This window comes from Myripristis murdjan, chromosome 8 (genome assembly GCF_902150065.1).
Source record: "Myripristis murdjan chromosome 8, fMyrMur1.1, whole genome shotgun sequence".
Taxonomy (NCBI): Eukaryota; Metazoa; Chordata; class Actinopteri; order Holocentriformes; family Holocentridae; genus Myripristis; species Myripristis murdjan.
Genome location: NC_043987.1, coordinates 7,808,889 through 7,836,347, shown reverse-complemented (window position 1 = coordinate 7,836,347; position 27,459 = coordinate 7,808,889). Strand labels below are relative to the sequence as shown.

The following is a 27,459-nucleotide window of genomic DNA, read 5'->3' as shown; positions in this document are numbered from 1 at the left end:
GTTTGTATCTGCCGAGATGAGATCTGAACAGCCAACACCTCTGGGTTTGCATGTTTGTGTGTTGTGAGTGTGTGTGTGTGTTTCTCACAGTGCTGTGAGGCTGTATATCCAATCTCTCCTGAGTAATAGTGTGTGTGTGTGTAGTGTGCAGTGTGCAGAGGTGTGTGTGTGTGTTAATGTGTCTCACCGTGCTGTGAGGCTGTATATCTGGTCTCTCCAGGGCGATGGTGATGCAGTTCAGGAAGATGAAGACCAGAACCACGTGGTCAAACAGCTTGTGAGAGATCATGCCTTGGCACCACACACGGAACCTGAACACACACACACACACACACACACACACACACACAGACACACACACATCAATAAAATGTCTTTGGTTAGTTAAACGTATTGACCAAACGATTAACTGTGGGAGGCCAGAAGAGAGAAGAAAAATGAGATAAGAGAGGCAGGGAAACGAGGAAGTTCAAGACAAAGGAGAAGCAAAGAGGGAAAAGAGGGAGCAACTGTGTGTCCGTGTGTGTGTGTGTGTGTGTGTGTGTGTGTGTGTGTGTGTGACACGCACGGGCTCTCTGGAGAGAACATGTAGAGGGCCCAGTCTTCGTGCTCTCGGCACCAGCGGGGTTTCTTTTTACGCAGCTCCTTCTTGATCCGGTAGCACAAAGAACTCTGCAGGGGTAAGAGGTCAGCAACATCAGCATCATCATCCTCAGCATCATCATCATCATCATCATCTTCAAGAGAGAAACCATTACCTTATTGTTACCATCACCACCAACATCACTGTCATTATCATCATCCACGTCATCACCAATATTAGTTACTATCATCATGACAAAACGGTAATATCTTCATCATTATAATGGTAAGTTTTATCATCACATCATCATCATCATCATCATCATCATCATCATCATATCATTGCCAGCTTCATTTTACAGGCTGGAATAGTTTCAGTGAAATTGTACCTAAACATATCACAGTACAGTCCCCCTCATTACCTATCAGTTAAAAAAAAAAATCAAAAATCAAATAAAAAAATGCCACTTTTTCCGAGCCTGTAATCTGTAGTGCTGCCCGCGGGTAAATTAATGTATTTTTGAAAATATCACACACAGAACAGAGACGCAACATCCCCTCAATTTGCACGATGGACAAATAAATGCATGAAAGCAAACGAATACAGAGACACTAATCCATGGCCACACACTCAGTTATGTTGTGGAAGTTATTTATCGCCTTCACAACCACCATCATCATGTCGAGTGTTCTTGTGAGGCCATCTTCTTATACTGTAGCTGCAGTTAAATTAAATACATAGCGCCTTGGGGTCGATTGTGCTGTACATGTTCCTCAGTGAGGCAAAATGTTTTCTAGGATCTGTTGAGGCATAAAAAAAACAAGAAACTCTTTACCATGACAGTGCTGGTGCTTTACTATGGAGCTACGTGACCAGAACTGATCATGTATGTTTATTAGAGTAACATATAACCTGCTGTCAAAAGTATCTTATGCTCTGGTGTCACTGCACCATGTGTCATTATGTACCGTATCCAGTGATGCAGTTTCAAAAAAGGTGGGGTTATTTATTTCATTTATCCATTACTTATCCAGGGAGGTCCCACTGAGATACAATCTGTCTTCTGCCAGGGAGTCCTGGTCATGGTGGCAGCAGGAAAAAAATAAAAATAAAAATAAAAAAGTAAACTGTGACCTCCAGTTTTGGAAAGCAGTCAGACCTAAGGTAACTTCTAGCATTTTGTTAACACTTATTATGGTGCATATTGAACATTTATACTGCAGTCAAAATCTTACCAAGATTATTTGTCTTATTTCAAGTAAAAATGTCTTATTATTATTAATTTTCACTCGTTCACTTGTGTCACAAGTAAAAATTTGCTTGTTTCATTGGCAAAATTTGTTTCTTGTTTCAAGCTAATTTTCACTTGTTTCAAGTAAATTTTCACTTGAAACAAGTGAAAATTGTCTAAAGACAAGTTATTTCTGAGCTGATCATGTCTTATTTTAAGTGTAATGAGATATTTTGACTAGAAATAAGACATTTTTACTTGAAATAAGACAAATAATCTAGGTAAGATTTTGACTTTTTGCAGTGTAGGTCAGATTCCAGAATAAAAAAGGTGCATAAATTTGATTCTGCACATAAAAGCATTGGTAAACAACAGTTAGGTTGAGTTATCATCCACTTGCTCACATCTTAGATGTAACCATGTAAGATGTGGATACATTTATCTCTACACTGATGCCAACGAAACAAAAGTCCTACACAACTATTGCGCTTACGGGAAACAAAATGATGCTGAAAATGTAAGACAGTCAATAGTTTAAATGCCTGTGCAGCTGCAAAACTTCACAGACAAAGACTTCAAAACAACAGAGGGTGTGCCTGATAGGAGCCCCTCATCAATTACACCGGCGCACAATGCATTAAAAACAATGGATTATTTAAACTCGGATGCGCAAAAGTTTCCACTGTATTGCTTATGTGAGCCTTTTCGCATTTAAATCTATGGGGCCATGATAAACAAGTGTTTTCTTACACAAGTACGGGAATGGAGATAATTGGGCCATAACAGGCAGACTCCCAACTTAGCTACAGTGCAACGAGCCCAACAGAAACTGTCGTGAAACTCATTAAAGTTTGTAATAAAACAAACAGTAGAAAGCTTAGGTGCGCAGCTTCTCCACCTCGGGATTCTAATTAAAAACAGCCCAGAGTTAAGGCTTTCAGAAACTGCTCGTTGGGCAGAATGCCGCCTGTGAGAGGGCGTGTGTGTGTGCAGGGGCGTGTCCGTGTGTGTCAGTGGGCGTACACTGGTGTCACTGGTGAAAACAACCTGCTGCTCAGATACCATCGGTGTTGGGAGCAATAGTCACATGCACACAGGAACACATCCACACACACATTAATCAAACATGGCTGGCAAGTCACAGGCATCCACACTCATGTATACACACACACACACCAGCAGGGGCCCCGAATTAGCCCCTCATATGCACTGCGCCCAGCTGGGAGAGGTCTTTGTTTCCGTGGATTTCACGGCTTTGTAAACTCAATTTGGAGCCAATGATACCGTTGACACTGCCACAACAGAGGTCATCCAAAAGCATCAGGGGAACGCACCCTGAAGACACACACACACACACACACACTCGCACATATACACACTAATGCATGTGCACGCTCACACTACACAGGCAAGTTGTTTGTACCCACTGAGAAAACAATTACTGCCAAAGCCAATCAATTACAGCATGACAATTAGTGTCCCTGCAGTCCCTCGCAGAGTGAGACACACACATCGGCACACGCACACAAACGATACTTAAGAAAAAGTGACGAGAAAGATACAGAGCAAAAGAGAAAAGGCAGGTAGAGGGACGGCGGAGAGAAAGAGGGAGGCAGAGAGAAACAGCAAATGAAGGGTGAAGACAGACAGACAGACAGGGCAGATAAGGGGGAGAATTTGCATTCAAGAGTGAGCCAATAAAGAAACAGATAGAGGCTCAGCGACTCAGCAAAGTGGTACCTGGGCCTTGGGACAGAGATGAGCGCACACTTCTGTCCCTCATCCCCTTCCTCAATTTCCTGCTCATTTCAGAGTTCTTTGCACATAATTGGAAAACAAGCCACCGTGTAAATGAAAGGCTGACGGAACATGCCACTGCCACTCTTCATTTATAAAGAGCAGGTTTTGCTTAACACCATATCTGCATATACACAGATACATAAACATTACGACTGTCTCGGCATGTCCTTCTCTCTCACTGGCTGTTTCTCAGGCGGTGTTTCTCTCTCTCTCTCTCTCTCTCTGCCTACTCATTCAAAGTCAAGGCTTTTGGACGAGATAATAGACCCACATTATCCAAATTTTCCAAAGATGTTCGCCTGAAAAACAACAACAACAACAAAAAAAAGGATGTGGACAGCTAGACAGGCCTTGGTCTGCTTCCCCTCATTGTCGACTCTACGTTCTTATTGGCTATTGGAGGTCTCCACCTGTGGGATGGATCTGTCATCGCCACACGACACACAGTGCAAAATGTTGTCATGGTGGCTACACACGTTTCCAGACGTTAAACGTAAAAGCTTTTTAATGCCATCTGAAAGCAAATTTGAGACCAATTTCTCCCCAATAACCACAAAAAAATATTATCAAAGTGTAGGCGACACCGTGTATCTGAGATGTTTTATCACTAAAAGTAGTGCAACAAGAAAAAGGTGACTGTACGAAGACCTCTGAAACTTCAGAAATCTCCCATGAGACTCGACAAAAAGTCTCAAATCACCTCAAGACTTCTTAAAGTGATGAAGTGAGCAAGGAAGAGGGCTGCAAAAGAGCACTGATAATGATCCCAAACAAACGTGTGCTGTTGCCCTTCAAAACATTTTTCAGCTTTGAGTCATTGCTGAGCATCATGTTATTTGCTGAGTCAGGTGCACTTCATTCATCTTGGGAGAACAAATCCCGGTAAAGCACTCATGTTCACAACGGAGAAGGAGATAATGGGTCAAACTTGAAGGATCTGTTGCATTCACATAGAGCAATAAATATCACTATACAGATAAGAACTGTAATGATTAAGGCCCTGCAGACAGCCCATTTGCTCATGACTCTAAATATCAAAGTCTGTGATGTGATCAAATCAGGATTCTCCCTTTGATTGTCAGAATGGGTGTAAAACTGATTCCATCTAAATATATCTTGCTCAGCTAACTATAGAGCCAGTGTGCTGTGAACCTCTTAGGAATGTACTGAGGACCTTAATTTGGGTTCCCAAACCATGTGTTGAAAGCTGGGACTCTTGTTGACTTACATCGTCCTCCATGTCGTCCTCAGGCGAGGAGTCATCCTTGGGGTCAGAGCTAATGTTGGGGTCGTAGGTCAGGGTCCTGCCGTTACAGTCGCCGTACTCTGCAATTATGGCCGGGCAGAGAGTGGACGCCTGCAGCAGCTCCAGGGACGCTGGACACAGCCGGCCACCGCTTCCCCCGACCCCGACCACCGCCTGCACCTCGTCCTCCCCGCCGTCCTCCTCCTCTCGTCCCTCTCCGGACAGCAGGCTCTCCCTCTCTCCGCTGGTGTCCCGCCGTTTGAGGCTCGGCGCTCGGCTGAGGCTGTTCCAGCTGGAGCGACGGCTTCCCCACGAGCTGCCGGGCCCGCGGGGGAGGGGTGAGCGCCGCCCGGGACTCGACTGGCACTGGACCGAAAGAAAATACAGGTGAGAACGCATGCATACGTGTGACGAAAACACTCATTAAAGTGATCCCTCGAACGCACTCATACCATAATAATATCTGTGAGAGAATATCCAAACATTGATTTTTCCTCTAGCTGGCAGGCTCCTGTGCTCACTGCTGTGTTTATATATGTGCTGTTTTGTTGTTTATGTCTTGCTATCTGAAATCTTTTTATGTATTTTTATCTGAAACTTTTCAAATTTTCCCACGGGGACAATAATATCGCATCATGTATTGTATCATATTGTATTGTATGTATGATTTTCTATAAAAAAACGAATTGCTGGACAGAAGTGACGCACCAGGGAACGCTGGTCGTAGGCTGACGGGTCCATGGAGGCGGAGCTTCCACGTCGAGAGTCTCCATGCCCAATCCCTGCCTCGGAAAACCCTAATCCTCCTTCACCGTACCGAGGCCCCGCCTCTCCATGGATAAGCTCCTCCCCCAGGATGGACTCAGGGCCCAGTGAGCTCTTGGGAGTGGGCATTGGCGTGGCTGCCGTCCGCATGATTATGGGAGGCGCCGATAAGCCACGAGGGTCAACGTGGCCGTTGGCGGTCATCATCAGAGAGTACATCTTCAGCTCTGAGGAGGAGGAGGAGGGAGGATCATCTTCATCAGTCTCATCCCCAGGCCCCACCACCACCACACTGATGCTATCAACATCATCATCATCACCATCATCACCATTATCTTAACCCCTCACCATAATTGCCATCTTGTCTCCTATTATTTTTTACCTCCTTAGTCCAGCCACAAATCCAAACCTTCATCCATTCATTTACACAGACAGTTGAGAAGAATAAAGCCTTACAGCACTTGAACAGGAAGAAAGACAGGAAGACCCCAGACCGTTTCATGTCCTATATCCCATAGACCCTGGAACGCCTTCAAACATTTACCGATCCTCCTGTGGTGAACCAACTGGCCACTACAAGGAGACCATTAGCGCTCCAATGTTTAACCTACCTGTGTCTCTGAGCTGCTCTACCTTCTCATCCTCCTCAAAGTTGTCTGATTTCTTCTCATCATCCGACTCTGACCGGTTGGCATCCCCCTAACGCACAAATGAGCCGATTAGATCCATGTCATTCAGAGAAACAGGCATACTTAGGAGGGTTTCCTTTTTTTAATTTTTATGAATTATTTGCATTTGCATTCAAAGATTTTTTTTTACCGCCGTCCAGTGAAAGAATTTCACTCAAAATTTTGCTCAAACTTGGGGTAAAATGGCTGTCATGTGAAATTAAATAAGCCTGGATTTGAAACGCTGCTCACATACTCTCTGCAAAATCCCGGACAGCCACTCTCACCTCAGCCTGGAAGCCCTCCACCAAGATGGCAACTAGCAAGTTGAAGAGAACGTAGTTGCCGAAGGTCATGAGGGCAACGAAGTAGAGAGCAGCCAGCGGCGAGGTGGAGGCCATGCCGTTATACAACACGACGTTCCAGTCCTCCTGGGTCAGAATCTGCACAGAGACAGGGAAGCAGATTTAATGACAGTGATTGAGACCGAAAGAGGTAAATAGGGCAGGAGGTGAGAGGGAGAGACGGGAAGAATAAGACAATCAGTGAGAAAGAGAATGAAATGGGGGCCATGAACCTAAAATGGGAGAAAATGTAGATGTAATGGGAGAATAAGAGGTGAAATGCAGACGGGATGGAAGTAAAAGGTTGAGAGGGAGAAGAAGGGTGAGCACGGAAAGAGGAAAGACGGAGAGAGAGAGAGAGAGAGAGAGAGAGTCTTTGACTTTTGATGGTCTTTAATGAACTGAGTCACCCCATAAAACAAAACAAAAACTATCCACATACCTAAAAACCTAACATACCACCTACATCTCACAAACCAGCCACCCCCACACACACACACTCTCTTACTCACATCCACACACAAACACACACACACACACCAACCACCGCCATCACACCCTCGCCAACATCCCCACAAGTCATTCGGTATTACATATGGCATCATACATGCAGATCACAACAACCATGACAAACATACAGTCAGGCTCCCGTCCCCAACAAAACATACATGCCCTCTAAACATGTTCAGAGCCCACGGTATCATTCACTCATTGGCTCTCAGGCCAATCAACAAGGCCGCTAGATCCACACACTCACACACCCTCACCCTTTTCCTCTTTGTGAGCCATGTGGCAACCTTAGCTTGGCCAAAGGAAAAGTTCACAAGTGCTCACAAATGGGAGGGAGAGAGAGAGAGAGAGAGAGAGGCAGGGGCAGAAACTGAGTAATTTTAGTCATTACAGCTCTCATGGGGTCCATGCCCTTTATAAAACCCAGTATTGAGCTACATGTGCGTGAGCCGGTGCCAGTGTGTTTAAATCAATGTGAGTGATGAAAGCATTTAAAACTGGGCTGTTGTTCATGATGCAGCAAGAAAGCCCGCTGTCTCTGCCCACTCATTAAACCCTGTGGCAGGGAGGTAATTCAACTGGGCCTTGCGTGTGCATGCGTGTGTACGTGTGTGTGCGTGTGCATGTGTGTGACTACCCGCCATATGTCTATGGTAGGTTTATAGTGAATATAAACTCCCTCAGGCAGCACAGCAAAGAGGAGACAGTCCACTGCATTCTGTGTTCCACCTTTCTGCTGACGCATCCACTACAGAAAAGGGGACAATCTATCTGGAGTGACTGAACAATATCTTCACACAGAGAGAGGGTAGAAGTAGCAGAGGAGAGGAAAGAAAAGGGAGAAAAGAGAGAGAGAGAGAGAGAGGAATAGAAAGGGGGATGAGTAGAGTGGGTGTGGAGAAGCAGAAATTCTCATTTTGGAGCATTTGACTAATAAGCAGAACTTATCGGTTTAGTTTTGCAAACACACACACATACACACAGATACACACACACACACACACACACAAGTGTTTTGTGTGTGGGCAAAAACATGCTGTATCATTAAGTGCAACCCAGTTTTTTAAATGTCTTCAGAGTGGGAATTTAGCACTGACCACGAGCCAAATGTTGGTACATTTTTGGCTGTGGCTTAAAGTTTGACATCTACACAACACCGGCCTTTAGGCAGGCTTTGATTCCCAAAACTTGGTTCGATTTGGTTAAGTGGGAATTTTGAGGGATTTATGTCCAGGAAAACACTCTGAAAGTCAGAATCAAGGTCTGCTCAAAGTGGCACATGTTTATTGTGCGATGCAGAACAATGGCCTAGACTGGGGAAGTAAACACACACAAATTGCTTACATTATCCTCCAATAGGGAGCTAAGCTGAGATATAGTGACAATAGCCGAGAATAGGTCCGACTGATTAGGCTCAGGTTAGGGAGTTAAAAATCAAATGAAATGAAATCATTCTGGCCTGGCTTTGGGAATTTAACACTAACCTGGAATACAGTGACAATGGCCCAGATTATGAAGTTAAAAACTAAAATGAAATGCAATGACAATGGCCTGGATCAGAGAGTTAAAAACTAACCAGGAATACAGTGACGATGGCCCCGATTAGAGAGTTCAAAACTAAGTGGGAATATAGTGACAATGGCCCCGATCAGAGAGCTAAAAAAGTAACCGGGAATACACTGAAGACAACCCGGATTAGGGAGTTCAAAACTAACCGGGAACACCGTGACAATGTATGAGATTAGAGTTCCAAACTAACTGGGAATACACTGACAACGACCCGGATTAGGGAGTTCAAAACTAACCTGGAATACGGTGACGATGGCCCAGAGTAGGGAGTCAAAGTTCTTGCGGTCAGGGATGGTGTCTCCGTTCTCCGTCTGGAGGCTGAATTTACAACCAAACAGGTGCATCCCCAGGATACTGCGGAGGAATCAGGAAAAATAACATGCCCTTTAAAATTTGCAAGTACGTCTTCTGTGGGTGATTACATCATTGAAGCTGTGCAATATATGTATTTATGAACGTCTGGGATGGCGCATGAGTGCGTGCAGAGTGTGTTCTGTGGTCTGGGTGTGCGCGGGCGTGTGCATGTACCTGAAGGTGAAGATGAAGAGCATCAGCAGCATGCAGAAGGTGGCCACGTTGTCCATGGTCTTCATCAGCACCACCAGTTGCCTCCTCAGGGCCGGGAGGAAGCGAACCAGCTTCAGAACTCTTAGCAGACGAAACGTACGCAGAACCGACAAGCCGCCGTCCGCCTGCCCGATGATCTCCCACACACTGATCACAGGAACACACACAAACATTACATGATTTTTAAAACTCTGTTGAAATTTACACTTTGGCAAATTCAGGTTCTGAGAATCTAAATAAGTGCTATATATTAAGGTTAGACCTATGGACTCAACTTGAAATTTGCCTCAGTCCTTGTCATCAACCTCTATTAATACATATATGACACAGTTTGTTTGATTGCTTATTGATTGTATAATTGAGTATTCGTGATCACAGCATGAGCCGTTTTTGTGTACCATGTTCGTAATTATGTTTGAAAGACTTCTTCAGCCTGCCAAGAACAAAATTCTGGGGCAAATGTGTTGCTGACTATTTGGATAATGATCATCAGCACAAAATGTCAGCTGCTGTCTTCTGCACCACCCTTTAAAACACATTGAAACTTAGTTTGGATTGTAAGCATATACTGTGAGCAGTTTTTTCCTCGACCTATAAAGTCAGACTGACTTTTTTCTTCATCTTTCTTCTGACTGACTCTGAGTTTGTTTGCTGTTATTGCCCCGTCTAGAGATCTAAAGCAAAAAAGAATGTGTTAAATTTAGCATTCCAATTACACCGCTGATGGAGGAATGTAAACACACTCTCTAGTGTACTGAAACTTGTCTCATATTATATTGTAGGATATAATTGTAGCAGTGTGTGGATTACACAGATTTAGTTTGAAGAGGCTGTTTGAGTAAATCAGGAGCGATTATGCATGCAATAACCCTTCAGGAACACAAGTAGCACAACACCAGTTGAGACTCAAGTTGTCAATCTCAGCAACTCTTCTTTTAGAAATGTCACCTCATCCGATGTGAGCTGTGTCGAATAAAATGACAGCCAGACAGCCAATCTAGAATCCCAGCAGGCTTGAGTCTCTGCTGAGGCAGCGAAGTAAGGTGCTCCTGCACGATCCATCATGAGTGTGTCAATCTAAGCTATTGTAAGGACGGATGCCGCCGCAGTGAACCTGATGCTCATCGCCGGATGACTGACAGGCTGGAGCGGATATGAGAGTAGGGGACAGTTCTAAATCTGAGCCCAGTGGATGTGCAGTTGACAAATCTACATTGAATGGAGCTATGGCTGTTCTGTTTGTTTAAAGGCCATCAACTTTGTTTTATCATGCAGTACAGCAACATGGCCTGCCTATGACCTGTGCTTATATTTTGAGCATACATGCCATTTAGCAGATGCTTTTATCCAAAGTGCGTTACAGTCCCATGAGTTCATATATTTTAGTACAGGCAGTCCTGGTGGGAAAAGAACATCTGACCCCTTCCCAAATCCAGACTGCGCTTCCAGCTCATGTATAACTAAAGTATATGCATATTTCTTCACTTCCACAATCATTTGATGAAATTAGGGTATGACATAATGTAAGAGGTACATCCTGACCCTCACCCCAGGGCTGAAAAACATTTTTATAGTGGCTTATATTCTCTTCCGAGGTCAAAGGTCACAATTGTGCAGGTTATTATCACCTGATGATGACGATGATGCTGTCAAAGATGTTGTAGGGGTTCCGGATGTAGCCGAACACGCCGAACGCCAGCAGCTTGAAGACCATCTCCAGGACAAACATGCTGGTGAACACGATGTTACTGATCTCTAACACATCTGTCAACTCCTCGGGCTGCAGAGAGAGAGAGAGAGAGAGAGAGAGAGAGAGAGAGAGAGAGAGAGAGAGTGAAAGAGAGAAGAAATCCGTTATTATATTAGTATCCACTCCATTATACCAGAGCCATAAAACCCCTTTGCTCTTTGTGCACTGGGCTGAGACATTATCAATCAAGCTCCGAGTGGCAGTCAGGCTCAATCAATCAGATGGGACCAGCAGAGCCAATCCATCACTGTTGATCTACTCCACTTAGCCCATAGTGGAGTCAGTGACCCAGCGAGGATCAAACTAAAGCCCTCTTATAAAACACGTACCCTGTCTTAAATGGAAAACACAGTAGCTGGAAGAAGAAATGGCGAGCCTATCAGAGATGGTGATGGAGAAGAAAACAATAGATTTTTTTTTTTTTTTTTTTTTAACATTCCAGACAGAATAAGGCATTATATTAGCAATCGAGCATATTCAAAAAACAGATAAGAGCCATTCATCCCATTTAGCAATGTAGGGTGTATATGTAGGAAGGCAGAGGGCGCTCTCTTACAATATTACAATATCACAATGACACTCGTATCCAAAGCAACAGTTGCACTGAGTCAGCAGAGAGAGGTTAAATGTCTTAATTAAGGCACTTCTATAGTACACAGATGGCTGATGGAAGTCAAACCTGTGACTTTTTGGTTGCAAGACAGTCCTTCTAACCACCAGAGTATCAATCCTCTGCCCCACAGTAATAGCTGTCATTCTGCAAAGAAAAGCTTGAGCTAGATTTTGGAAGTGAATAACAGCACTAAGTTCTTTTTTTCTTTTTTTTTTTTTTTTTAAACATCTGTAGTTCTATATGTCACTTTGGCAGAGAAAAAAATGAATGTGACTCCCTCTCAATACTGTCAGCTAACAGGATTGGTTTAATGTGAATCAGATAGGTGTGGATGAAGGATTTACATCTCAATCCCCTGGAGCCGGAGCCATCTGACTTATTATAATCTGCAGGAGAAAGATCGATTCTGGGAACAGACATTTTAGATCATCGTCTTCCCGACCCTTTCCAGCCTGACAGCCAGATGAAAAAAGCTCATTATAGACTGTAACTATTATAACCATATTGGGGCCCACAACTCCCTCAGCGCCATGCTACCAAAAGACAATTTAGGCTTTTACAACTCATCCCAAACCCCTTAATTCCCTTGCTGTCTTCAGCCTCCATACATTTTTTTCCCCATCCAGTCCCTTTTTAGGGTCTGTTCACACCCACAGTTCATTTTCTTTTGGCCCAAACCATGGAAAAATGTTTACTTTGTGCATTTTTGCATTTAATTTGTTTGGGTTCATGCTGCCCAATTACAAGCAAACCGAGGCTTGTAAACAAGAGTCACATGGACTCACAATTAACTCCTTTATTGGAGAGGATTTTTGATCTGTTGTCTGCTGAAGTTAGACAGTTTGGCAGGGCAAAAATAAATTCAGTTCAAGTCTCTGTCACTTTGGTTAAGCTTGATGGACTTATCTGCAGTCTTTTTTTTCCTGGTGTCCATATTTGATACCAGTTAAGAACACATGAGGAAATAGCTGAATTTGAGAATCAGTCCTGTCTCGGGCTTGACCTCCAGCCCTCTATTAAATTTGTCATGCACAGCTTTCCCAAAAATGAACTGCTGGATATCACATGTCAACATAAGCCTCATCATGCCCATAAAAGGTACAGAAAATAACACAATTTTTAGGGAAAATGACCCATTTTTGCGGTTATTTTGGGGATTATAGTTTTACTTCTAATGAACTGCACTGTGATTCACTTGAAGAGGACCAGGACTCACTTTTTTCAGGCGTCTCAGTGTGGGTACCTGAGCTCAGTGGCTTTATTCTTGCTTGCCAAAACAAACTTAAAAAGTAATTACTCCAGAGTGTAAATAGACCTGCTTCAAACACCCAGAAGCTAGTGTAGAAGGCTGCAAGTGGAACAACAAGCTCTTTTCCTTTCCTGCATCCAACCAGTCGTCACTCCACTTAACCTCAAGTCTCTTCCCTTCCCTTTTCCCATTGGAAAGTCCCCTGCTGCATTCCCACTTCAATCAGAACAGCAGAGTTGCTTCCTATATTTTGTCCTAGGCTTAATGCTCATCTCCTCAAGCCTCACATCAGCATCTCCCCTATCCCCTCTCCTCTGATGCTCACACTAATTGCTCTCAAAAACTCCTTTGTACCACTTTGCTCAAGTTCCTTTAACTCCTTAATCCAAACTTTCTCTCTTATGGTGATTCTTTAGTGGCAGAAATTGTCACACCGCCGTTTTCCCTGCACTCCTTACTGTTTTGTCCAGGAGTTTGTTCTTATTACTGTGCTGCACTCGCTGTAAGTCAATCTCGATGAGCGTATCAGCTGAATGCCTGAGATGTAAATGTGAAGCAACATGCCCAAGATTCACACATCATGGGTCATTATGATCACCAAAGCACTGAATCATTCTGAACCATAAATTGCTCATACTCTGTAGTGAGCAGCGTCGTCTGATAAGCCCCTTTAGCCTTGTGATCCAGAAATGTATTTTCTTGTCACAGCAGCCAGACTCATTAAAACTAATTGCTATTCTTTTCATGTGGGGATCAACAAGCAATAGACCCACGGCCCACTCTGTGTGCTGGCCTATGGCTAAAAACCAAAACCAAAACAAAGACTAGCGGACCACATTCTGGACTAATAAGCAGCCTGAGAAGGATAACAAGTAAAATCCTGAGTGTCCTGCTTCACATTGCAGGTTAGCCCCCATCCCAGGCTGAGCTCTCCAATACTGCCTTTGCTTTTGAAGTCGCTGGAAATGACTGCCCTGTATGCCTATACAATATTTTTATGAACTTGGAACCAAGTGAGGCAACTGAAAAGTTTAATTTCCAATTGAGATATCCAGCAGGTAAAAGGTCTGAACCCTCACTTGGAAATTTAATCGCTGGCACATTCACCTGCAATATTGAAAATGTTAAGCAGCCAGCAGAATAGTAACGTTTTTTCAGATGAAATCATCCATATTTATGATATACTGACATAGCAATGTCAAATTCCAGATTTTTTAAAGTTGATATTTGGATGAGGGAAAATTGACAAGATATGTTTCATATTCAAAACCTTAAATTGAAGTTGCTTTGTTAAATTTCTCACGTGTATGGAAGCAAACAGGTAAACAAGACAATCTGGATAAAGACTGTACACATAAGGATCCACATGAGAATATATGGCCATGACTAATCTCCCTATATTATATTAGGCCATTTCCCTATGGCCATGACTAATTTAAAATAAAATAAATTAAAGTAAACTCTTACTTGTCATGCAGTCTGCTGGTGATAAATTTTAGGTCACTGCCCCATAGTTTGAGAAACAAGGCTTGATTTGAGGCAGAAATGAGGCTCATGATCATAATCGCAGATAGAGGGCGCCATACTACACAGCACTGATACACACACAAACACACACACACACACATACAGTGCACATCAATTCATCCAAAACCAGCAGTGCCTTCGAAGTCGGATGCTATCCAGACTGAGTCGTCCCACACAGCTGGCGAACTCTCCAAAATTATTTGCTGAGTTTCATGTGTATGAATTATTGAGAAGCTTAAAATCCTGTCCGGTAAAAGTGATGATGAATGGGTCTGCATGGTCTTCTCTGCTTCTGCTGAGGCAGAAGATGCCTGTTAGTCAGCCTGTTAATAATCAATGTAGAGACAGTGCTGTTTTAAGGGCTGGTACCCAAAAAACTCAGCATAGAAGACTCTGCAAGACTGCAAGCGCATTCATAGATTATACACAAATCGACAGACTAAGCAGACTGAGCCGCTTTCTTCTTCCTTCAATTACAACTTCAGTCTTTTCAGTTCAATAGAACAATAATTGAGTGTATGGATGCACCGGCTGGTTATTCAATTTTATGATTTGATTATCAGAGAAGATCTTACTAGTCTCCAGCCTAACACAAGCACTGCCTGTGACATTATAAAACACAGCCAATCTAATCCACTGCTTTATTGACCCTATCGACAGCAGGAAAACTTGTGTCTTTGGGTCAATATCAAGACAGTAAACAGAGTCATTACTTACATCACTGCCGTAGTTTGATGGTAGGCTGAAAAGTAACTGCTGATCTGGGTGTAACTGTGTCACCCCACCATCTACTTTCTGTCAATAGGAACTGGGCTGATATGTGGGTGCACCCAAAATATTAAACCGAGAATTAGGTTGATTAGATTGAGGCATAGTTCTCTTTTTCCTTCATTCCTATTTTCGGCGGAGGGGGCACTGAGTTAATTGGGGCAGTTGTGAAGCTTGAAAGCCAAAGCGGATACGTCGGTGCAAAAATAAAAGAGTCAAGCAATGTCGGGGGACTTCAGCGTGATGTGTGACCGAGCTGCAGGGTGAGCAGAACGGTGCCAAGGTTCGCTCAAGTTTCCTTTCATTCACGAGACAGCAAATAAAACCGTAACACACTGCAAAAAAGCCTTCAGAGGCCTGTGTTTATCGCTGCAGATGAGCAAAACTTTAGTATTAGCTGTTACATGTCCATAATTGGCATTTTCCCTTTAACATCGTCTTTAAAACCCCTTTCCTCACACTAGATAACGCTTAAATGAACAGGTTATACATCCAGATACTTGCAGGGTATCAATAACTCTCTTTCAATGCTACCTGAATGTCTTTATACCTGCTAACCCTAACCCTAACCCTAACCCCAACCTAACCCTAACCCATTACAAAATGTATCCTGATTTACACCTTACAAATGCTGATAGTGGAGAAAGACAAACACATAAATAGAAGCTAAACAAAACTTGATGTGAGGGTGCACTTTACTTCTGCCCTACAACATAACTGAAGAGTACTGGCGCCATGCTAAGAAATGGGATTTTGAAGTGGTAAAAAAAAAAAACAACTCAGTGGGCTGGCATGGACCCACAAATCTATAATGGCAGATCAATTCTTGGATGCCATCTCCATTCCAGCGCTTTGATCTCTGAATTAAAGCGAACCCAACTCAGCGAGATGAATTCCGTTTCCCCGCGCCGCTCACTGGCAAAGTTGCGCTGCTTGATCCTTAAAAGGGAAATTTTCTTTGCTCTCGCCCTCCTGCACAGGGAGGTCAGAGGTCGGTCAGAGGTCGGTCGGGGGTCGGCGACAGAGCGGTGTTTCGATAAAGGGGGCACCTCAGCAGGGCGATGTGCTCGTCCGGCAGGGGCGGATCTAGACAAATATTCATGGGGTGGCAAGAGGGTGGCATGGAGACTTTAAGGGCTGGCAGAAATATATATGCTGATTTAATACCAAACGATCACATATATCAGTTATTTGCTTGGAAAACCCCCAAATGAGGATATTTTAACTCAAAAACATTCTATTATTGTGGTACATGAGTAAAGCATTGAATAGAAAACCAAAAGGTGGCATTAGAAATATTTAGTTATTTATTTATTTATCAACCCGTTAAATAGTGGGAGTGTCATCTTTTGCTACATTTACTTGCACTCGGACATTTGAGTCTCGTAACAGCGAGTTTCCGAACAGCCACAATTAAAAAATAAATAAATAAATTGTCTGGAATTGGGGTGGCAACTAGGGTGGCAAGGCATTTTTCTAGGGTGGCAGCTGCCACCCCCTGCCACCCCCTAGAACCGCCTATGTCGTCCGGTTGAAGGACACGTCTCTCTGCTCTCCGTGCTTCTCCACCGCTTGGATGAAACAGAAGGTTTGTTTATATTTTCTCCGACGTATCTGCGCATATTGCACGGGCAAGACTGTAATTACTGTCAAAACTGGGCTAACAATGGATGGCAATCCGCATAATCATGATAATCACTGCGAGCGTGCACATATGTGGCGGCAGGAGCGATCAAATCACACGGTCGCACTGTGAAATGAAGGTGTAAGGAAAACACGCAGGCGCCGGCGGCTTGAGGGTTACAGAAGCGGGCCTGTCACCGGTCGACCTGCTCGGATTCAGCTCGAAAAACGTAGGTGGGCGGAGTGAAGAAAAAAAAAAAAAAAAAACACTCTCTCTCCATCAATAACTCCCATCGAGGTGCCCTTGAGTTGTCTGCCTCATCCCACGATGCACTTTATTTTATAGGACCGGCGTAAAAATTGCCCCGATCCTCAGTGACTGAGTGCTTTGAACGGCGCGCTGATGCACTTAGCCATACGCCGATGTGTTTTCTGTCATCTGATATGATCCCGCATGAGCGTTCAAATAAGACTGTGGAGGTCTGCAGAGTTTGTATTCCGCAGCCATCATCCTCACGACCCAGAATCCCTAACACGGTAAGCAATTTTCAGCATTTTTTTTTTTTTTTTTTCATGTGAATTCAACTTTATGTGCAATGTTGCCCTTTAGAAGAGGTCCAAAATCATTGAAGAAGTATAGTCACACACACACACACACAAAAATGTGCTTTCACAGGCAGAGCAGGGAAGAGGAAGAGCCTTAAATATAAAGCAGGGCAATGACACACGCAAAGGCAAACTCACAAACACCAATAATGTAGAACACACACGCTGGAGTCTTAAGATTTAGGACAGACCTGTCCCGTGCACCCAAACACACCTTGAAATTAGGGGCAGGACATGTACACCTTCAAAATGTAGTGCAGCGTGAAACTCATACACGCACGCACACACACACACACACACAAACGGAGGTATTATTTACTGTATGATATTCCATCCTAAACCTCACTGACGGGGAGCAGAGAAACCCGAAACCCACGCTTGTCTCGGACTTCCGTTATGTATACAGTTGAGTTTGTGCGTGTGTGCGCGTGTGTGTGTGTGTGTGTCTTCTCCAAGGCATTTGACAAATGCAGTAGTTGTTCTTTCAGCGCATGGTGAGTAACACAAACTCACCTTAAAACTGCTAAAGAACGAACAAGCTCTCTCTCTCTCTCTCTCTCTTGCCTCACACACACACACACACAAATACACACACTCACCATCAACACTCCGCTGCCAACCCCCACACCCTCCAGACACCACTTCCACACACACACATGTACACACTCATAGACTCATAAACTCTGGCGTGGTGTCAGATAAGGGGGACGATGAGCAGGAGAGGGAAGGGAGAGGGGAGAGAGGGGAGGGAGGAACTCTTACATAAGGCTTCAGTCTGTATGTGTGTGTTATTGGCCCAATAAGGCCATGGCTCTCCCAGTCGCTCCGTGTGTTTATACCACAAAGACAGAAACACACACACACACACACACATCCCCTGGAGAGGGAATTAAGAGGAAAAGGAGGGGGAAGAAAGAGGGAGAAAACGAGGGAATGCACGATATAAGCTAGAGAACTAATGTGTGTGTGTGTTGGTTGTGTGGGTATGTGCGAGGGTGTGTGTGTGTGTGTGTGTGTGTGTGTGCTTTTGTGTCTTCTTTGCCTCACTGGGTGGAAAACAGAAGGACGTGCATGTGTGTGTGCATGTCGAATACACCTATCTGTATTTAACAAGTGTTTTTTTTTTTTTTTTGTGTGTGTGTGTGTGTTTTGTGTGTGTGTGTGTCCACTCATCCCCATCTATTCATCAGAGTGCATGACAGTGGACAGAGGGGGGGCACATTGTTTGGTGAGAGATATTATTAGGCTGACATTGCCCAGATGTTGGCCACACAGGGCACACCGGAAACTGAATCCTGAGGAGTGTGTGGGAATGAGTGTGTGCTTGTGTGTGTGTGTGTGTGTGTGTGTGTGTGTGTGTGAGAGAGAGAAAGAAAGCAACAGAAAGGGGGAGTGTAGAGGTTCTGGTTTTGTGTAGTGGAGTGTATTTAAACGAAAACTGTGATCTAGTGTCAACATCTCACCCAGGATGCTCTCTGCTCTGTTCTCTGCTTAAGCCTGCAGTCTTTATCTGTGTAAGCCCATAAACGCTGCTAAACTCCACTCCTGCCCCCCCACCCCCCCGCCCGCCCGCCCGCCCGCCTCTCGTGCTCCAGCCCGTCCTCTCCACTCCAGCTCCATCCTTCCCTCTCCTTTTTTTAGCACCCATCCCCTCTTGTCCTCTCCCATGCTTCACCCTCCTCACACACACACAGACCAAACAGATGCCGTGCTGTGTCTCAGGATTACATCTCCTCTCCTCTTCCACAGCACAGACTGCAGGAGAAAGCTGTTTGAGTCAATGGCCTCGCATAGCCTCTATAGAATCCATAGCCTTCTGCAATAAGCCGTTTCAGAGCCTATTAACAACCCTGAAACTAATTTGTGCTTTATGGAGGCTTTTGTTCCCCCAATTATATAAACCAATAGGCTCCTGGCCCAGCTTTTTTTTTTTTTTTTTACTGTTTTTCACCTCTTTTCTCTCTTTGTTGTCAAATTGTGGCCCGGGGAATGTAGCCCCGCCAACTCCTCCCCCCTCCCACTTCAGCCATTTAGTCTGTCCAGCGTCATTCAAAGCTCCGAAAGTGCACCGTCCGCAGAAGAACGTATACAACATTCAGATCCGTCGTCCAAGTGCCTACCTTGCAGCTTACCTTGTAGCTTGAAGTTTGCAGCCTCACCACATTTTCAAACTGGAGCTCAGAGACAAAATAATCCCAGTAATCCATCGCAAGCCTTGTCAGAATGAAATGGGTCCCTCATGTCCATCCCCGTTTTTTTTTTTTTTCGCCTTAACCTTTGGTCTCATGCAGCTAAGCTGCTGTGGACCCGGAAGCAGGGCTGACTGAGCTGCCACCAGCCTCTAGTGGTCAGGAATTGCTTATCGCAGCTTTAATATTCAAGTTTGATAACACTTCCTATAAAACAACATACATATATCGAGAGTAGAATAGAATAGAAAAGAATAGAATAGAATAGTATAGTATAGTATAGAATAGAATAAAATAGAATGCCTTTACTGTCATTGCACAGCAGTACAAAGAAATTTTGTGCCCCATTCCAGGATGGCACATACAACTGGCCTGATTTCCCTGATTTCTCCATGACTTCCCATGAATAAAATGCTGAAAATTCTATTAAATTCCTATATAAATATGACATTTTATGACATGACATTTTATTTTTATCCCTTGACCACAATTTTACACATACCTAAGACTGAAATGCCTCATTAAAGTTTATTATTATGTTTTATTCTGTTCATTTGGTAAAATACTAGCCACCAATTAGTTGAATTAAATTAAATTAAATTTAATTTAATTTAATTTAATTTAATCTAATTTTATTTTATTTTATTTTATTTTATTTTATTTTATTTTATTTTATTTTATATATTTAATCTTTTTTATTTTTATTTAATCTTTTTTATTTTTATTTTTATTTATTTTTATTTTATTTTACTGAGGCTGACTAAATTCCAAGATATTCCAAGATTTGTCCCAAGAATTTGCTAAATTCCCTGACTGAAATAGACTTTAGACTCTCTGGCTTTCAGGAAATTCCATGACCCATAGCTATAGGGCATTACAAGTCAGGATGGTACTGTACTGTTAAGCTTTCCATAATCAATTCACGTGTGCTTATTTGCTTAAAGCTGGAGCTGCTTGAAGTGACAACGTTTTTTTAAATATAACATTCTAAGTTATTACCTCTCATGAGTCACAATAGATGTCGATAGTGTCATATGAGAGTGTTACGTTGGGTTATAATGGGGCTGCAGAGTTACCCACATTCTGTTGTGCTGTTTTGTATGGTCATGGTTGCTCATCCATTTTGTTTCATGGAAATGGGCTTTAATCTTATGTAAAGACAGGCTGTTGCACGGCATGCTCAGTGGACCCGAAGCCCATCTGGTAGATTGGCACAGTTCAGAGACAAGCGATGAATGGTGGGGTTTAACGCTGGTAAATTATCCAGTGTGGGAGGAGGCCAAAGGTTACGCTAAGAAAAGCCTGTGCCCACTACGGCTGACATTTCTCATCCAATGCTTGCTTCTTTCTGACTCAGAAGATGGATGGCGGGCCAGAACCCTTTAAGCTCTGAACTTTTCAGGCATTCAGGTCTGTAACTCACTCGGTTTCACACACACACACACACACACACACACCTCACAGTCAGTCAGCGGTAGACTTAAAGCAGGCAGGCAGAAACACTCGCCGTCCCTTGCCTCTTACCTGCTCGTGGTACTCGATCCCCATGCTGAGCGTGTTGACCAGGATAGCGATCATGATCCCTCGGTTGAAGTATTTGCTGTCCACGATCCTCTTCAGTTTATCCCTGAAGTCCACCCAGGCCTGAACCACCCGGTTCTTGTGCTCCACGACCCCCCGCCGCCTGCTTCGACCTCGCCCGACTCTTAGATCCCCGCCCTGCAATCAGGACAGAGGACTCATTTTGAAGAGAGGCACCACTCAAATGATGATTTGACTGGATAGGCGCATTTTGGAGACAGTATAATATTTAATTGCTTCTGCAATTGCTGCGGTTTCAAGAAATAATCAGAACTATTATCAATATCAGCTGCATCTTTTTTTTTCATATTTTCAGGAAGACCAAGCAGAAAATTAGCTGCAAAAATGGCAATGTCCTGCAATCAAAATCAGCCACCAAATTGGACGTGCTGCTCCTCAACAACACGGCTGTAAATTTAAAGTCTGAAAAGTCTGTTTAGTCTTCTTGCTGCAATCCAGTACTGTCCTCAAGTGCACAAAGCATGTTTACTGGACATTCTCACCTATCACTACAAGTGACAAGCCTGCAAGTGACAGACTTCAGGTGACAAGAGACGAGAGAGACACTTGTTGCTTTTGTGGTAACAGGTCCGAACACACACACAGTGTTGTGTGTACAACCTTCGGCCTACACAAGTCATACAAACAGCATTTGTATGAGTCTTAGATCACTTGCATTATTACCACCACTTTTATCATCATTATCATCACTGACGCCTTTATCATTATCACCCCCATACCTCCACTGCCATCATCATCATCATTATCATCATCATCATCATCATCAATACAGTCTCCACCCTCCCCACCATGCTGACCTGGGGGAAGTCGTGCACTCTGTCGGCCTCCCCCCTGCCTGCCTCCAGGTCTCCCAGCTCCAGCTCCAGCGTCTCCAGGGTGCGGGCGCACAGCGGGCAGCTGAGCAGCTCCAGCAGCAGAGGGCTGGGCACCACGCCTGCCAGCTGGTACAGCAGCCTCTGGCGACCTGGAGGGGGAGAGGGGGAAGATGAAACACCGGATCCAGATGGGTAGAGATGTTGCATCACCCTTTAAAGCTGCTGCATGTAGCAGTTTTACTCATCAGTGTATCGTTGTTAAATTCATTGTCATGCGTTGATATAATTAGCATACACGAATGAGATCACAGGCGAGAGGACTGGTAGTCTCTATCTCATGCCAGTGGTAGTGCTGGTGTTTATCAGGATCAATAACAGGCTCATGTTTCCCATAAACCGCGTTGCTTCCCGCTGCAAAAAAGGATCCTGCCACTTGTCCTCATGCTTTTCTTTTAGTCTTTACTGAACAGAAAAAACGTGTCGGAACTGCTTTTTCCATTTCTATTTTCACTTGTTCCACCATCTGCTTTTGTCAGAAAGTATAAAAGCTTTAGTTCTGCTTGCACTGGAGGAACAGCACACTCTTGTTTCGTGCCATGAGGCAATATCCCTTTGTATCTGAAAGCATTCCAGAATAAAGCGATTCCCGCAAAAGTCCAAATGTACTGTAGTTGCTCCGGATTGTGTATGATGATGGTCTCATGTGTTTATGGTAATTATACTAAATTCTCAAAATGAATCTGCCAATGATTTTTAGATCTTAACATTTCAGTTCTGCTGGTCCCATTAGTGGGTTGTTAAACAAGTGAATACTGCTTTGTTCAAACCCGCAAACATTCATTTTAAATGGGTATCCCAAGGTTTCCAAAGATACCGGATATGCCCTGCTCAGTTACTGGGAGAATATGTATGAAATGCACAAGACATCCAGATATTTTCTATTTGATGTAATGCTGCTGCTATAAAACAATGGCATCTTGGGTTCAGAATAAATGGGATGCAGTACAGCGAAGCCTTGCAAGCAGCAGATACAGAATATGTTCATGACACTGTCCAGCAATTAATAAAATAAAATCAAATAAAAAAGTTTTTTTTTTCCACCTTTGAAGCAACATAAGGGGAAATTTAAGGGAAAATCAGAGTTCAGTGGGTTAACATGCTGCACACTGCACCTAAAAAAATCACATTTGTGAGATTATACATGGGATGATGGGGTGCTGTCTTCATGTCTCCACTTCTGGGGGCTAAATTTTGTTGCTAAGCAATGTTAACCAAAAGTCAGCCTCACTTGCTGAAATTGTATTTGTTGCCTGGCAACATGAAGCTTACAGAGCATCCTTTCAAGAGGCATTGCAAACTACTGATGCCTCTGTGATATAACTCCTGTAGACAGAGAGCTCTGGAGGAACAGCAAAACCATTTAAAAGTCAAATCAGGCTTTATGTGCTTATTAGTTCAGATTATTAAATTTGTCCATTATCCCATCTCTCCCATGTGCCCTGTGCTTCTCCATTTTGTATCATAGCGGTATCACAAATGAGGAATAGTAGGTTTCTGTGCATGTGTAAAAGATGGAGAGACAAGGAAGAGTGAGGTAGCGCAGATAAGAGAACAGGAGAGAGAATAAAAGAGACAGACAGAGACAGGAAGAGAGAGAGTGAGAGAGAGAGATAGAGAGAGATTATGGTATAATGATAACGCAGGAACAACAAAACATATTGACATTTTGCATCCAGCACTGGAGGGATGCCCTCTCTCAACAGAGAGCCAAAACAAGCCGGTTGCCGCGGTGAGCGCAGCATCGAGCTCGCCCACAGTTTGAGATCCTGGCTGACCCTCTGTTCTCTGAACACAGCCTCTTACCATCAGCATGGAGGAACCACAAACCACTGCTGAAAAACTGACAGAGGCAAAGCATACAGAGCATCACTTCTGGAAGAACGGAGCCTCTTGCACAGTGCTGAACTGACTGCCATGAAACAGCATTATGTTTTTTTTTTTTTTTTTTTTTTTTTTTTTAAACACTGTATCAAATGCCCCAAGCCATGAGGAGAGTTTTATAACTTCTCAACATCTATCATGATCGTTCATCGTGTCAAAATGGATTGACTGATGGAGGTTCAAATGGTATTTTATGTCCTTTTATGTAAGTCTTTTGTCTCTGTTGACTGATTTTTTTTTTTTTTTTTTTTTTTTTTTTTTTTGCATCTTGGCAAATTCCTGAGACAAATTCCCTCTGGCGCAGAAAAGGTTTCATTTGCCAAAAAGCTTGTTCAAATCGAATCCAACCGTATGTCCTTATTAGTTTATACAAGATTAGATTGTATGAGATTACATTTCCACTGGGTTGTATAATATTGGATTTGAGGGCCGAGGGTTTAAAAGATATCCATTGGTGTGCTTGAAACTTAAAGGGTAAATCCACACAAAACCAGAAAATGTAGCGTTAGTGGTTTGTCTGATAAAGAAAAAGCACATGTTAGCTGGTTAATCTCTTAGCATTACAGGACACTGACTTTTTTTTTGGACTCAAACACTCAAACAAATGAGTCGTCAAAGCTAATTCACCAGTCCAGCGGAGCAACTCTGGGTTTCGTCTCCTGATGAGATCGGTTTCGTTTCTTTGGTTCCACTCTCAGCAGCACAGTTCATATTTAAAACAGCCATAGATCATAGGAAACATATTGTCAAATACTTCTTTTTTTAGTTTTTTTAGTTGAATCTTTGCCTCAGAGGGCAGGCTCTCTATTTTTCATCCAAGATCAATGTTGCATTCCCATCATTTATAATGGTACATATGCTGCACATGCTAAATGTTCTCTCCTTTTCCCTCTCAGATGCCTTCATACACTATGTTACATTCAAATGCAATCTTTGTATCAGGTTTTATTGATTTAATTTGGAATGTAAATCTGTTGTACTGCCAAGATCACTCAAAATCTGATAAATCCTGATAAAAAGCATGGACTGGAACGCATTTTTCTGTCAGTGTAACATATTAAAACATCAATGATTATATCTGATTATATACTGTGAGCTATGCTGTTTCGAAAAATAAATGATGAGAAAGCCAATATCTGTTTCTGTAAAGCGCCTTGAGGTAACTTTTGTTATGATTTGACGCTATACAAATAAAACTGAACTGAACTGAACAGTATTTCAGCGAGCCGTGGGTTGAAAAATGGTGCACCTGTCCTTTAAGTCAACAGCGAGCCAATATAATCCATGTCTGGGTCAGTGGGCCCTCATCACACGACTGAAGCCCTTAGAAAAATAACCGTATGAGTCCAATGTAAGTAATTACAGTTAAACACAGTGGAGGTGATGCATTGCACTCACACTCCTAATGATATGGACTGACTTGTGAGCGGACCAGCGTGCACACCGGGTGTGCTCGCGGTCGGCCTGAGCCTTTTCTTTTTCAACGCTCTGGCTCATTACAGTCTCTACAGCATGTTTCTGTATTTATAATGTGTCACACAGTAACTCTTCACTCCAGCTAGGAACTAATTGATGTGCAGTTAATTATGTTTGAAGTGTTGGCAGCCAGCAGTGTGTGTGTGTGTATATATATGTGTGTGTGTGTGTGTGTGTGTGTGTGTGTGTGTGTGTGTTCTGGAAGTCGGGCTTCATTAGGACAGAATTGATAAGTCTATCATACTTCCGCTGCTTTATTGTCTTTCTTTGCAAACAACAGCTTTTTATTGACTTTTCTGTCTCTCTCTTTGCTGTTTCTTCCTCTCTCTCTCTCTCTCTCTCCTTTCTTTTCTCTCTCTTCTTTCACTTCTTTCTCATCCTCTCTATCTGCATTCCTCTAATGCTCTTTCTGATTTTCACCGTCTCTCACTTGAGATCTGGATCTCACTCGCTTTCTGCCTCCCCTCCATCTCTTTCTTCTGTCTTCTCCCTCATCCTCCATGTTTTTCAAAACGCCATCACATACCTGATCTCTTTTTTTTTTCTCCTTTCCCTGCCTTCGCTTTCACCCCTCTTCCTCCTTACCCTTGACTCTGTCTATCTTTCCCCTTCCTCCACCCTCTCTGGCATTGCATTAATGACCATAACATAGATTTCCTGTCAGGACTCTCTAAGTGCTGCTTGAGACACACACCCAAGCACTTTCTCACACACACACACACACACACACACACACACACACAGGTAGACCACAGTGTGCTGGCTGACGTAGCCGGAGGCAACCTCAGGTCAAACTGGGGAAGAAGTCGGAGGTACTGCAGAGAGAATGAGCCAGAAATGGAGATGAAAAGATGAAAGAAGAATACGCGTGTGAACAAAATGAAAGGTAATGGAGCCCGAGGGAAAACCGGAGCTGGAGAGTCAGATAGGGCAAGTGGAGGGGGATTAAAGGAGAGTGGAAGGCCTCACATGAAAAGAAGCATGAGAAAAAAACAGACAATATCTATAGATGTGTATGTTTGTGTGTTTGGCTGCATATGTGTGTGTATTTTATAATGAACATGGAGACGTATATGTTTGTCCATGCCTTTGTGTATGTATGTGTACGTATCTATAGGAGCGCCTGGACTTATAAAGACTAAATGTCCTTATAAGGATTGCAAGATGAAGAAAACTCTCCAAGTGAGGCCACCTGGCCGGTTATTTTATTTTTAGGTTGTTTTAGTAGGTTGAGTTTCGAGTAAAGGTGCCCGCAGACTTCTAATAAAGTCACCGTTGCGACGTGTGGTGACAACAGTGCAACACGGCCCCAACAATATACCCCCTGCAATGTGGCGGAGCAACACTAGGCATGACGTGCAGGGCTTTACTCACCTCTCTAAATCTGAAATAGCACTTTACACACACCCCTATTGCATCTTGTGTTGTTGTAAACTCTGAGATCACTCATTTTTCCCCTCGCCCTGAATGTGTTATCATCCCATGAGCATGAAGCAGCAATCAACACACCACCCAGCAGCCTGAAATAAAAAATAATAAAATAAAAAAAAAAAAAACACAAGCGCTCCCTCCTGTGCACTGACTGAGCCCACGGTCAGACAGACAGATAGTAAAAGATGGACATGTGACAGCATCTGAAAGGTGCTGCATTTGCTGAATAAAAGACCACAAAAGCAGCTATCAGCGGTTATGTGCAGCTCATGTTTTGCCAGTCTCGATCTCCCTCTCTCAAGCCATTTTAACCAAGTAGGTAGAACGGTTTATGTTAGCTTGCTGCAGGAATATTACTTGATGGACCCACCGCCAAAGAAACCACTAAAGAGCACTGTTTAAAGCCTGGCCCTCAGCGGTATTAAGATGAGAGATGAATTACCTCTCTGGAAAAAGTTCAAAGTCATAGGATAATTTTACTTGTGTCGGTTTTGTTATGCTGATATTAGGAAAAACCCTAAAAAAAATACATAATGATTTGATTATGTTTTACTTTTTTATTTGATTCTGGGAGGAGGAAAGTGGA

The 27,459-nt window shown here is 43.3% G+C and overlaps 1 protein-coding gene across 1 annotated transcript in view; it reads right to left on the bottom strand.

Moving 5' to 3' along the window:
* cacna1ha (calcium channel, voltage-dependent, T type, alpha 1H subunit a) overlaps positions 1-27,459 on the bottom strand; it is a gene marked incomplete at its 3' end in the record, with an annotated part of 92,040 nt that overhangs the window by 29,352 nt on the left and 35,229 nt on the right. Inside the window, 11 exon segments of the mRNA XM_030057147.1 lie at positions 188-311; positions 569-672; positions 4,843-5,226; positions 5,569-5,852; positions 6,237-6,324; positions 6,581-6,736; positions 8,953-9,070; positions 9,245-9,430; positions 10,912-11,063; positions 21,133-21,327; positions 22,008-22,174. Of these exon segments, the coding sequence (XP_029913007.1) occupies positions 188-311; positions 569-672; positions 4,843-5,226; positions 5,569-5,852; positions 6,237-6,324; positions 6,581-6,736; positions 8,953-9,070; positions 9,245-9,430; positions 10,912-11,063; positions 21,133-21,327; positions 22,008-22,174 (1,958 nt within the window).